General features: G+C 42.6%; 2 protein-coding genes and 1 pseudogene across 2 annotated transcripts; all 3 read right to left on the bottom strand.

The window, feature by feature from the left end:
* Window positions 1–508: 508 nt before the first annotated feature.
* Window positions 509–1,444, bottom strand: LOC140070114 (olfactory receptor 6N1-like). Its single transcript, XM_072116447.1, has one exon. The coding sequence runs from the start codon at window positions 1,442–1,444 to the stop codon at window positions 509–511; it is 936 nt and encodes a 311-aa protein (XP_071972548.1).
* Window positions 1,445–6,377: 4,933 nt separating this feature from the next.
* LOC140070113 (olfactory receptor 6N1-like) lies at window positions 6,378–7,313 on the bottom strand. Its single transcript, XM_072116446.1, has one exon. It carries the CDS (start codon window positions 7,311–7,313, stop codon window positions 6,378–6,380), a length of 936 nt encoding a protein of 311 aa, XP_071972547.1.
* Window positions 7,314–10,336: 3,023 nt separating this feature from the next.
* LOC140070112 (olfactory receptor 6B1-like) lies at window positions 10,337–11,422 on the bottom strand (annotated as a pseudogene).
* Window positions 11,423–12,329: the final 907 nt, after the last annotated feature.

Genomic DNA, 12,329 nt, shown 5'->3' with positions numbered 1-12,329 from the left:
AGAGTAGGCTCAGTAACCTCTGGGGCTTAGGCTTCTCCAAGACCTGAGTAACCTCTACATAGCCTCTTACCAGCAGACCCATAGTGCGCAATCACAAGTTCCGTTTTTCAGATGCAGTTTTTTGATGTTCAAACCAGGGGTGGAGTGAAAAAAGAGGAGGAGCAGCTTCTTTCAATGATATGTTCTCACCCACTATGACCCATAGATGCTTTTAGCTTCAAAAACTGCATCAGCAAAACTAGATATGTGAACGCACCCATACAGACGGTGAATGCGTTGGCATGGCAGGCTCAGGCACAGTGGCTACTGATGTTTAGTGAAGCCAATTGGGGACCAGAAACTTGTACAGAGCTTCCCTTTTGCCACCAATGTGCCAGAAGCCCCTCTGTCTTTTGGGGCGCATTCAGAAGCAGAAAGGACAGGTGGGCGTCTGTTCAAAAACTGATGGGTATTGATGGGCAGAAGAAAAAAATTGTTCTTGGGAGCCCCAGGCGAAACGATTGCCTTGTTATCGCTGAAGCTGCTTAATTAACTGCCTAACCACCTTTCTGAGTGCATTCTTAACCTCCCTATTTCTAAAAGTATAAATAAAGGGGTTTACAGCTGGTATAACCAGAATATAAGTGAGAGCAAGGAACTTGTCGTGGTGACTGCCTTTAGGCTTCACATAGACTACTATGGCAGAGACGTAAAACAGAGACGCTACAATGAGGTGGGAAGAGCAAGTCGAAAAGGCTTTCATTTTACCCTCTTTACTTTTAATCTTTAACACAGTATATATAATATGAATATAGAAACCCACTATAGCAAAAAAGGGCAAAATGATTGAAGTAAAACACACCCCAATAGATGCCATAATGTTGACAAATTGGTCAGAACAGGCTATATCTTGCAAAGGTTCCAAATCACAGAAGAAGTGGTTGATCTCATTTGATCCACAGAAGTCTGAACGAAAAGTATTAACTGTAGGAAACATAGCTATAGTAAAACCCAATAACCAAGGCAAAACAGCTAATTTACTACAAAATCGACTGTTCATTATAGTGCTGTAATGTAACGGTTTGTTAATAGCGAGATATCGATCAAAGACCATCAGACAAAGAAGGAAGCACTCTGCTTGTCCCAGAGAATTGAAGGCGTAGGACTGTGAGAAACAACAATAAAAAGAAATAGTATTATCCGTCTGTATGAGGATAGCCAGGAGCTCCGGGGCCGTTGCAGAAACATACATTATTTCCAGAACAGTAAAAGTACTAATAAAAAAATACATTGGAGTGTGAAGAGACGAGTCAATTCTGACTAACAGAAAGATGATGGTGTTCCCGAGAAGACAAATGATATAAGCCAAAAGTACAAAGCAGAAGACAACAATCTGCAATTTATCTAAACTGGAAAATCCTAAAAGCACAAATTCTATAACTGTGGTTTTGTTGCCATTTCCCATTTTTTATGAAAATAAAAATGAGATTATAATTAAAAGTAAAGGTAGAAATAATTTCAAGTCTACCTTTGGTCCGCTCCCATCACTACTGATTCAATGTTTTCCACTCATTATGTGACCGTAAATGTTATAATTTTGAAACCATGTCATTTTACATCACATGATGTCTCCAGTATGTCAAATTGAGACCATCACTCCAACTGCACCTGAGACCCTCAGTTCTGAGATGTAGTAAGAAGAATACTACCCCCCCCCCCTTGCAGAGTATAGCACCTGGCAGTCGTACTAGCGATGAGAAGGTCTAAAGATCTGCTCTGAAGCAGTTTTTCCCAAGCTGAGCGATTGTACTTTTAGCCATACAATGTACACAGTCATGAACATTGCAATACAGGCGCCTAATAAAGGCTCTGTATAGAACAACTGTCTCTTTATATCCTATATTGTAGAGGGGATCATAACAAGTGAGAATACCCTCCTTTGATAATTCCCTCTGTACTGGGATTTTATTAATAAAATAATAATAATAATTACCCTACTAAATTACATACTGCACATGGAAAAACCTGCTGTATTTGCAGCTAGCCAACCAAACTGGACTTGGCACCAACCACACAATGGAGATATTGGGGCTGATTTACTACGGGTCCGCGGACCGCACTCTCATCGGATATTCCACCGTTTTCCGATATGCAGCGAATTTAGCAGGGGATTTTGGAGCACACGATCGGATTTTGGCGCATCGGCCAAAATATATCGGACGCAGAGCTCTAGGGGGTTAAATAATAGCTGCAAGAAATTTCTAACCCCTTGGCATATGTATGTAACAGGATAAGCTCTGGGATTCACCATGTTCCGGGATAGAGAGGCACTTTTTAGCAAATCCCAGACACAGTCCACTCCAGACAAATAGGGTCCAACTGGCCAAAACAAGTTTTATTAGACAAAATAACACAATACAAAAATAAAATCCCAGGCTGTCTGGCCAGTGAATGTACAATGCAGTAGTTTCCTCACTACAGAAAAACTGTACTTACTGTACATCTTCACAACCACAGCACACAGCAAATCGGAACTCACACAAGGTTTTCCCAGTAGAACAGAGAGACATCCACTTCTGTACCTTCTGACTATTCAATTACCTGGAGTGGCCAAATGGAGTAGGGACCAAGCCCATACTCCAGCAGCCAGGTCCTCCAGACTGGGTTTTGGCTTCCTAGAATGTGTAGGACAGAAACCTAGGGGAAATATACAAACCATATAACACTGTTCCTCTGGTCCTGTCACAGTGGATAAAGAACAGGTTAAACAAACAATCCTGTAATTGTGTGTTTTCTTCATTATATACAAGCAGTGTCCCCCAATAATGTAAAATTCAGAATAGTCTTTTCGGTTAAAATTATGATTATCATTCAGTAATCGAACAATATAAGACAAATGTAAAGACAGGAAACATCTGTATTTTGGTCATTCACTGATATAATTTATTTTCAATGAGAAAACGAGGGTTTCTCCAGATTTTTGGAAAACAAATGTAGGTGACATATAAAAGAAATTCCCCAAAAGGACAAAAAGTACTTTTGAAATAAATACAATGTAGTCATTCATTAAGACCGGTGTTTTGAGTACAAGTCTTAAAATACCCCCCCCTCCTCCAGTGTTCCAGTGTCCATATCAACTAGGAGGCTCCAGCCCTTTAGTAAATACTGGTAGGAACTTAGCTAGTTTGGACCTGTAGACAAGATCTGAAGAATTGTTTGGTGGAGCCTTCTCTGGAGACTACAGTAAAACTGGAGGGATGCACGCTCACACCATTGCCCACCCAACCCAATCCCTGCTCCCCGTCTGCTCTTCACCCTAACACACCCCAAAGTTGCAAAAGCCTGAAATCTGGCATAGTGGGATAGAGTCACATGCCTTTTCCACCAGAAAACTGTTGGAGAAGGCATTATGAATTTCCCATAATACATAAAGACACTACAGTATATTACAATTTTAATTGAATTTCTATAACATTATGCTTTTTAAAGGACATCTACCAGCAGGATGAAGGACTGTAAACCAAGCACACTGACATACTGGTGTGTGCCCCCTCTGGCAGAACGGCTCTTCCTTTCGCCTCTTATGTCCTGGTTTAAAAATAATGCAAATGAGTCTGATAGGCTCTCGGCTCCATTAACACATATTGACCCCAGAGCCCCTCAGACTCATTTGCATAATGTAAAGCCTTTTTATAATTAAAAATGAGGGCATAAGAAGCTTGAATAAAAGCAGATCTGCAAGCTAGTGAAGAATAGAATAAAAACAGTGAACACAGTGAACACAGGATCATTTAAGTGAAAAACACAGTGAAGAATAGATTGCAGATGTTCGGCACATCTGCTTACTTGTCGGGAGATACGCTGTCCCGGGATCCGCTCCACTTCTTCCACTGAAGTCTCCCCGATCTCTCTGTCTCTCTGCCCTTCCCGATGTCTCTGTGCCGCTACCCCAATGTCTCCGTGCGTGCCGCTGCCCCGGTGCCTCCGTGCGTGCCGCTGCCCCAGTGTCTCCATGCCTGCCGCTGCCCCAGTGTCTCCGTGCCTGCCGCTGCCCGATGTGTCCGTGCCTGCCGCTGCTCGATGTCTCCGTGTCTGCCGCTGCCCGATGTCTCCGTGTCTGCCGCTGCCCGATGTCTCCGTGCCTGCCGCTGCCCCAGTGTCTCCGTGTCTGCCGCTGCCCGATGTCTCCGTGCCTGCCGCTGCCCGATGTCTCCGTGCCTGCCGCTGCCCCAGTGTCTCCGTGCCTGCCGCTGCCCGATGTCTCCGTGCCGGCTGCTGCCCGATGTCTCCGTGCCTGCCGCTGCCCGATGTCTCCGTGCCTGCCGCTGCCCCAGTGTCTCCGTGCCTGCCGCTGCCCGATGTCTCCGTGCCTGCCGCTGCCCGAAGTCTCCGTGCCTGCCGCTGCCCCAGTGTCTCCGTGCCTGCCGCTGCCCGATGTCTCCGTGCCTGCCGCTGCCCGATGTCTCCGTGCCTGCTGCTGCCCGATGTCTCCGTGCCTGCCGCTGCCCGATGTCTCCGTGCCTGCCGCTGCCCCAGTGTCTCCGTGCCTGCCGCTGCCCGATGTCTCCGTGCCTGCCGCTGCCCGAAGTCTCCGTGCCTGCCGCTGCCCAGGTGTCTCTGTGCTGCTCCCCGGTGTCTCTGTGCTGCTCCCCGGTGTCTCTGTACTGCTCCCCGGTGTCTCTGTGCTGCTCCCCGGTGTCTTTTTGCTGCTCCCTGGTGTCTCTGTCCTGCTCACCGTGTTCTTCAATGTGTTCTTCACATGCTATTTTGTTTGCACCGTTCCGCGCGTATCTCCCGACAAGTAAGCAGATGTGCCGAACATCTGTAATCTATTCTTCACTGTGTTTTTCACTGTGTTTTTCACTTAAATGATCCTGTGTTCACTGTTTTTATTCTATTCTTCATTGTTCTTCACTGTGTTTTTTAAATTAAATGCTCGATCTCGAGCAGGGGAAATACTCGTCCGAGCAACGAGCCATTTCGAGTACCTTAATACTCGAACGAGCATCACGCTCGGACGAGTATACTCGCTCATCTCTAATCATTAATAAATGTAGATTTTTAATGGGCAGCAGTCTGCATTATTATTTTCATTATGGGGCACATTTTCTTACCCGTCCCATTGACACCGCCAATCTGGAATGCCCGACGAGGATTCGGAGCTGCATTTTCTTACCCGTCCCATTGACGCCGCCAATCTGGAATGCCCGACGAGGATTCACTAAGATCGTGTGTCCAATTTCCTGCATGTGTCGCTTCCCCCGCTGATGTCCACCGGAGTTCACCTTCTTCTTCCTGGTGCATGTGTGCTGATGCGCCACAATCCAATTGCGTGCGCCAAAAACCCAGGGCAATTCAGGGCAAATCAGAAAAAATCATGAACCCGCGCACACTTAGTAAATGGGCCCCTATGAGCACATGGAAGCCATTAAAAATCTGTTTCAGTAAATGGAAATTTAACAGATTTTCAATTATGAATTTTTTTCCAATGTACAGAAATAAAAAAAATGTGCATCAATAACTCTTAAAGTGCAAGGGAAAATCTCCAACATGGGAAACATTCTACAAGCTACAGGAGCACCGGTTATGGCCAAATATAATAAAAGATATATATAAAAAAAACGACATTCTAAATAAGAACTGATAAATCTTCCATTTCTACTCTGTACACTAAGATTTATGGTGCTATCTGCAATATGTATCCTCCACTAGGATATTGTGAAAGAAACCTTCTCTCAGGAATCAACTTAATAAGTAGCTTCTGGCTGAAGATTCCCCAAATCTAACTCATCCCTAATCAATCCCTTTTACAATTTTCTAAATCTTAGATAATAGTTAGAATAGTTTATTTTATTTTTATGCTAATTCACTGCAGAGGCTATTCAGATGTAGAGTAGGCTCAGTAACCTCTGGGGCTTAGGCTTCTCCAAGACCTGAGTAACCTCTACATAGCCTCTTACCAGCAGACCCATAGTGCGCAATCACAAGTTCCGTTTTTCAGATGCAGTTTTTTGATGTTCAAACCAGGGGTGGAGTGAAAAAAGAGGAGGAGCAGCTTCTTTCAATGATATGTTCTCACCCACTATGACCCATAGATGCTTTTAGCTTCAAAAACTGCATCAGCAAAACTAGATATGTGAACGCACCCATACAGACGGTGAATGAGTCGGCATGGCAGGCTCAGGCACAGTGGCTACTGATGTTTAGTGAAGCCAATTGGGGACCAGAAACTTGTACAGAGCTTCCCTTTTGCCACCAATGTGCCAGAAGCCCCTCTGTCTTTTGGGGCGCATTCAGAAGCAGAAAGGACAGGTGGGCGTCTGTTCAAAAACTGATGGGTATTGATGGGCAGAAGAAAAAAATTGTTCTTGGGAGCCCCAGGCGAAACGATTGCCTTGTTATCGCTGAAGCTGCTTAATTAACTGCCTAACCACCTTTCTGAGTGCATTCTTAACCTCCCTATTTCTAAAAGTATAAATAAAGGGGTTTACAGCTGGTATAACCAGAATATAAGTGAGAGCAAGGAACTTGTCGTGGTGACTGCCTTTAGGCTTCACATAGACTACTATGGCAGAGACGTAAAACAGAGACGCTACAATGAGGTGGGAAGAGCAAGTCGAAAAGGCTTTCATTTTACCCTCTTTACTTTTAATCTTTAACACAGTATATATAATATGAATATAGAAACCCACTATAGCAAAAAAGGGCAAAATGATTGAAGTAAAACACACCCCAATAGTTGCTATAATGTTGACAAATTGGGCAGAACAGGCTATATCTTGCAAAGGTTCCAAATCACAGAAGAAGTGGTTGATCTCATTTGATCCACAGAAGTCTGAACGAAAAGTATTAACTGTAGGAAACATAGCTATAGTAAAACCCAATAACCAAGGCAAAACAGCTAATTTACTACAAAATCGACTGTTCATTATAGTGCTGTAATGTAACGGTTTGTTAATAGCGAGATATCGATCAAAGACCATCAGACAAAGAAGGAAGCACTCTGCTTGTCCCAGAGAATTGAAGGCGTAGGACTGTGAGAAACAACAATAAAAAGAAATAGTATTATCCGTCTGTATGAGGATAGCCAGGAGCTCAGGGGCCGTTGCAGAAACATACATTATTTCCAGAACAGTAAAAGTACTAATAAAAAAATACATTGGAGTGTGAAGAGACGAGTCAATTCTGACTAACAGAAAGATGATGGTGTTCCCGAGAAGACAAATGATATAAGCCAAAAGTACAAAGCAGAAGACAACAATCTGCAATTTATCTAAACTGGAAAATCCTAAAAGCACAAATTCTATAACTGTGGTTTTGTTGCCATTTCCCATTTTTTATGAAAATAAAAATGAGATTATAATTAAAAGTAAAGGTAGAAATAATTTCAAGTCTACCTTTGGTCCGCTCCCATCACTACTGATTCAATGTTTTCCACTCATTATGTGACCGTAAATGTTATAATTTTGAAACCATGTCATTTTACATCACATGATGTCTCCAGTATGTCAAATTGAGACCATCACTCCAACTGCACCTGAGACCCTCAGTTCTGAGATGTAGTAAGAAGAATACTACCCCCCCCCCTTGCAGAGTATAGCACCTGGCAGTCGTACTAGCGATGAGAAGGTCTAAAGATCTGCTCTGAAGCAGTTTTTCCCAAGCTGAGCGATTGTACTTTTAGCCATACAATGTACACAGTCATGAACATTGCAATACAGGCGCCTAATAAAGGCTCTGTATAGAACAACTGTCTCTTTATATCCTATATTGTAGAGGGGATCATAACAAGTGAGAATACCCTCCTTTGATAATTCCCTCTGTACTGGGATTTTATTAATAAAATAATAATAATAATTACCCTACTAAATTACATACTGCACATGGAAAAACCTGCTGTATTTGCAGCTAGCCAACCAAACTGGACTTGGCACCAACCACACAATGGAGATATTGGGGCTGATTTACTACGGGTCCGCGGACCGCACTCTCATCGGATATTCCACCGTTTTCCGATATGCAGCGAATTTAGCAGGGGATTTTGGAGCACACGATCGGATTTTGGCGCATCGGCCAAAATATATCGGACGCAGAGCTCTAGGGGGTTAAATAATAGCTGCAAGAAATTTCTAACCCCTTGGCATATGTATGTAACAGGATAAGCTCTGGGATTCACCATGTTCCGGGATAGAGAGGCACTTTTTAGCAAATCCCAGACACAGTCCACTCCAGACAAATAGGGTCCAACTGGCCAAAACAAGTTTTATTAGACAAAATAACACAATACAAAAATAAAATCCCAGGCTGTCTGGCCAGTGAATGTACAATGCAGTAGTTTCCTCACTACAGAAAAACTGTACTTACTGTACATCTTCACAACCACAGCACACAGCAAATCGGAACTCACACAAGGTTTTCCCAGTAGAACAGAGAGACATCCACTTCTGTACCTTCTGACTATTCAATTACCTGGAGTGGCCAAATGGAGTAGGGACCAAGCCCATACTCCAGCAGCCAGGTCCTCCAGACTGGGTTTTGGCTTCCTAGAATGTGTAGGACAGAAACCTAGGGGAAATATACAAACCATATAACACTGTTCCTCTGGTCCTGTCACAGTGGATAAAGAACAGGTTAAACAAACAATCCTGTAATTGTGTGTTTTCTTCATTATATACAAGCAGTGTCCCCCAATAATGTAAAATTCAGAATAGTCTTTTCGGTTAAAATTATGATTATCATTCAGTAATCGAACAATATAAGACAAATGTAAAGACAGGAAACATCTGTATTTTGGTCATTCACTGATATAATTTATTTTCAATGAGAAAACGAGGGTTTCTCCAGATTTTTGGAAAACAAATGTAGGTGACATATAAAAGAAATTCCCCAAAAGGACAAAAAGTACTTTTGAAATAAATACAATGTAGTCATTCATTAAGACCGGTGTTTTGAGTACAAGTCTTAAAATACCCCCCCCTCCTCCAGTGTTCCAGTGTCCATATCAACTAGGAGGCTCCAGCCCTTTAGTAAATACTGGTAGGAACTTAGCTAGTTTGGACCTGTAGACAAGATCTGAAGAATTGTTTGGTGGAGCCTTCTCTGGAGACTACAGTAAAACTGGAGGGATGCACGCTCACACCATTGCCCACCCAACCCAATCCCTGCTCCCCGTCTGCTCTTCACCCTAACACACCCCAAAGTTGCAAAAGCCTGAAATCTGGCATAGTGGGATAGAGTCACATGCCTTTTCCACCAGAAAACTGTTGGAGAAGGCATTATGAATTTCCCATAATACATAAAGACACTACAGTATATTACAATTTTAATTGAATTTCTATAACATTATGCTTTTTAAAGGACATCTACCAGCAGGATGAAGGACTGTAAACCAAGCACACTGACATACTGGTGTGTGCCCCCTCTGGCAGAACGGCTCTTCCTTTCGCCTCTTATGTCCTGGTTTAAAAATAATGCAAATGAGTCTGATAGGCTCTCGGCTCCATTAACACATATTGACCCCAGAGCCCCTCAGACTCATTTGCATAATGTAAAGCCTTTTTATAATTAAAAATGAGGGCATAAGAAGCTTGAATAAAAGCAGATCCTCCCAGATGGGGCACACACCAGTATGTCACTGTGCTCGGTTTACCATCCAGGTGGTAAATCTCCTTATAGCTTTTGAATCAAGCAAATAAACTATGTACAGTAAATTGTCGGTAGGGAAAAAACATCATAAACTGTTTTCTTTTTGGAATATTTTTATATCCAATAAATATATATTCATGGCATATCAATGGGATATAACTTGTGGGGTCAACCTTTAAAAATAAAGTCACACCACTGCATCTGCGATGTGTCTTCATTTTTATGATCGTGAATGTGCAAGAACTGGTAGATAGGGTGCAAATCACGAAGAGTTACTTCTTTGATTCATCTACAATGGGGCAGATTTACTTACCCGGTCCATTCGCGATCCAGCGGCGCCTTCTCTGCGGTGGATTCGGGTCCGGCCGGGATTCACTAAGGTAGTTCCTTCAACGTCCACCAGGTGGCGCTGCTGCGCTGAAGTCCGCCGAAATGCACTCAAGTTCACCGGCCTATTCCTAGTGAAAGTAAGTGCAAGTTTCGCAACACTTATTTTTTTTTTAATACGGCGTTTTTTCAGAATCCGTAGGGTTTTCGTTCGGCCACACCCCCTGATTTCCGTTGCGTGCATGCCAGCGCCGATGCGCCACAATCCGATCGCGTGCGCCAAAATCCTGGGGCAATTCAGGGGAAATCGGCGCAAATCGGAAATATTCGGGTAATACGTCAGGAAAATGCGAATCGGGCCCTTAGTACATGACCCCCAATGTCTTTATTTAATGTGGCTAATTCGCCTTCTTCCAAGGAATCCTAGTTGCTTTGATTTAGCAAGAGCTTCTTTCACATCCTTGTTTCTTAAGGTATAAATGAATGGATTTAGCAGTGGAGTTATGACGGTGTACATGAGGGCAAGGAACTTGTCATGTTGACTTCCTTTAGGCCTCCCATATACAACAATAGCTGATCCGTAGAACAAGCATGCTACAATGAGGTGAGATGAACAGGTGGTGAAAGCTTTCTGTTTGCCTTTTTATTTTTGCCTTTTTTATTTTTAAGACTGTGACAATAATATGGATGTAGAATCCTAAAATGATCATGAATGGAACCATAGTAGCAAATATGGCTGTTGAACTTGTAACTAGATTGCTCACTAAAGGATCGGAACATGCTATATTCTGCATAGGAGCCAGGTCACAGAAGAAATGGTTGACTTCATTGGGTCCACAAAACTCCAGTCTGGCCGTAAACACCGTAGGAATAGCCGCCAGGACAAAACCGATAGCCCAAGGACTAGCTGCAAGTTCAATACAAAGAGCCTTGTTCATTATAGTTGAATAATGTAAAGGGTTGTTAATGGCCAAATCCCAATCAAAAGCCATAACTGCGAGAAGATAACATTCTACTACCACCAAAGAATTGAATGCATACAACTGAGCAAAACATCCCGTAAACGATATCTTCCTGCTTAGTTCCATTAAGTTAGCTAGAAGTTTCGGAACAGTGACAGATACAAAGATTATTTCCAAAAGAGCAAAGTTACTAATGAAGAAATACATTGGTGTATGAAGTGCACGATTATATCTTACTAGGACAAGTATGGCGGTGTTCCCCACAACGCAGGATATAAATGCCAACAGGATAAAGATAAAAAATAAAATCTGTAGACCCTGTAAATCGGAAAAGCCCAGAAGTATGAATTCAGTCACCAGGGTCTTATTGAAATCTGAGGTTTTGTAAAGAAGAAATTCCTATATGAAAAACATCACAAATATTTCACTCATCACAAACATGTTGCCTTTTATAAGAAGATACTAGCTTAAATTGTTGTGCCCTCGCTACTTACCTTTTGGCTGAACATGTCCAGATTGTTGTATCTAAGAAAGAAATTACAGGCAGACAAGGATGTGTCGCTGTAAAATATTACAGAGCGTGACATATCCTTAACTACCTCAGACTGCAGAAGGGGGCCCCAAGTCCTGTCTGGTGAACTATCTGCTGGAGCAGATGGGCTGGGTGCCAGCAGAAAGGGCTTTGAGTGCCACCTTTGATACCCGTGCCATAGGTTCACTATAGTATATCTATGTATGGTCACCCCCATATTTTTTTATTAAAAATGCCCAAAACAATGAAATGTATGCTCAAATTTAAAAAAAAATCCATATATATCTTTGTGCTCAGTTCCGGTCAAGTGCAACCACTTCCGTCACTGTTGATTGTTGTTCGTTCTCACATTGAGTGATAATCTAAAAATACTGCAATGTACAATCACAGATTTTAGGATATTATCCTTTATTTTGGGGGCAGATGTATTACTGTTTTTTTTTTGTCTTTGTTTGGCATTGTTTTGGTGAGGTGTGGTGCAAATGCTGTTTTGTAACTTTCCATTGCGCCAAATGAACATAGGACTGTGCAAAGTCACTTTTACATATTCAACAAATTCAACAATCTTGCATAGTCAAGTTTTCACAATAGGACTGAATTCATGAATTTGGGCTTTCCTTTTAGGAACAAGTTTTGGTGCAAAGTGACTCCAGTCCCCACCCTTGTCTATGTGCTGCGACTTTTTATGGTTTTGATGGCAGATTAACAAGCCACTTTATTGAATCAGCTGGTAGATTGATCTCCAAACACAGAGGTTTATTTATCCTTAAAGCTGACTTATGATAGGCACCCACCACTCCGGCACAACCGGATACATTAATAGGCCCAAATCATGCATGATACTGTAAGTCACTGCAGTGAGTGTGCTGTAGTGGGAACAAGAT

This window comes from Engystomops pustulosus, chromosome 7, assembly GCF_040894005.1.
Source record: "Engystomops pustulosus chromosome 7, aEngPut4.maternal, whole genome shotgun sequence".
Lineage (NCBI taxonomy): Eukaryota > Metazoa > Chordata > Amphibia > Anura > Leptodactylidae > Engystomops > Engystomops pustulosus.
This window is presented reverse-complemented; position numbering and strand designations above follow the sequence as displayed.

Bases quoted from the DNA above. Each gene is read 5' to 3' on its own strand.
- LOC140070114 (XM_072116447.1), bottom strand. From the start codon at position 1,444: ATGGGAAATGGCAACAAAACCACAGTTATAGAATTTGTGCTTTTAGGA.
- LOC140070113 (XM_072116446.1), bottom strand. From the start codon at position 7,313: ATGGGAAATGGCAACAAAACCACAGTTATAGAATTTGTGCTTTTAGGA.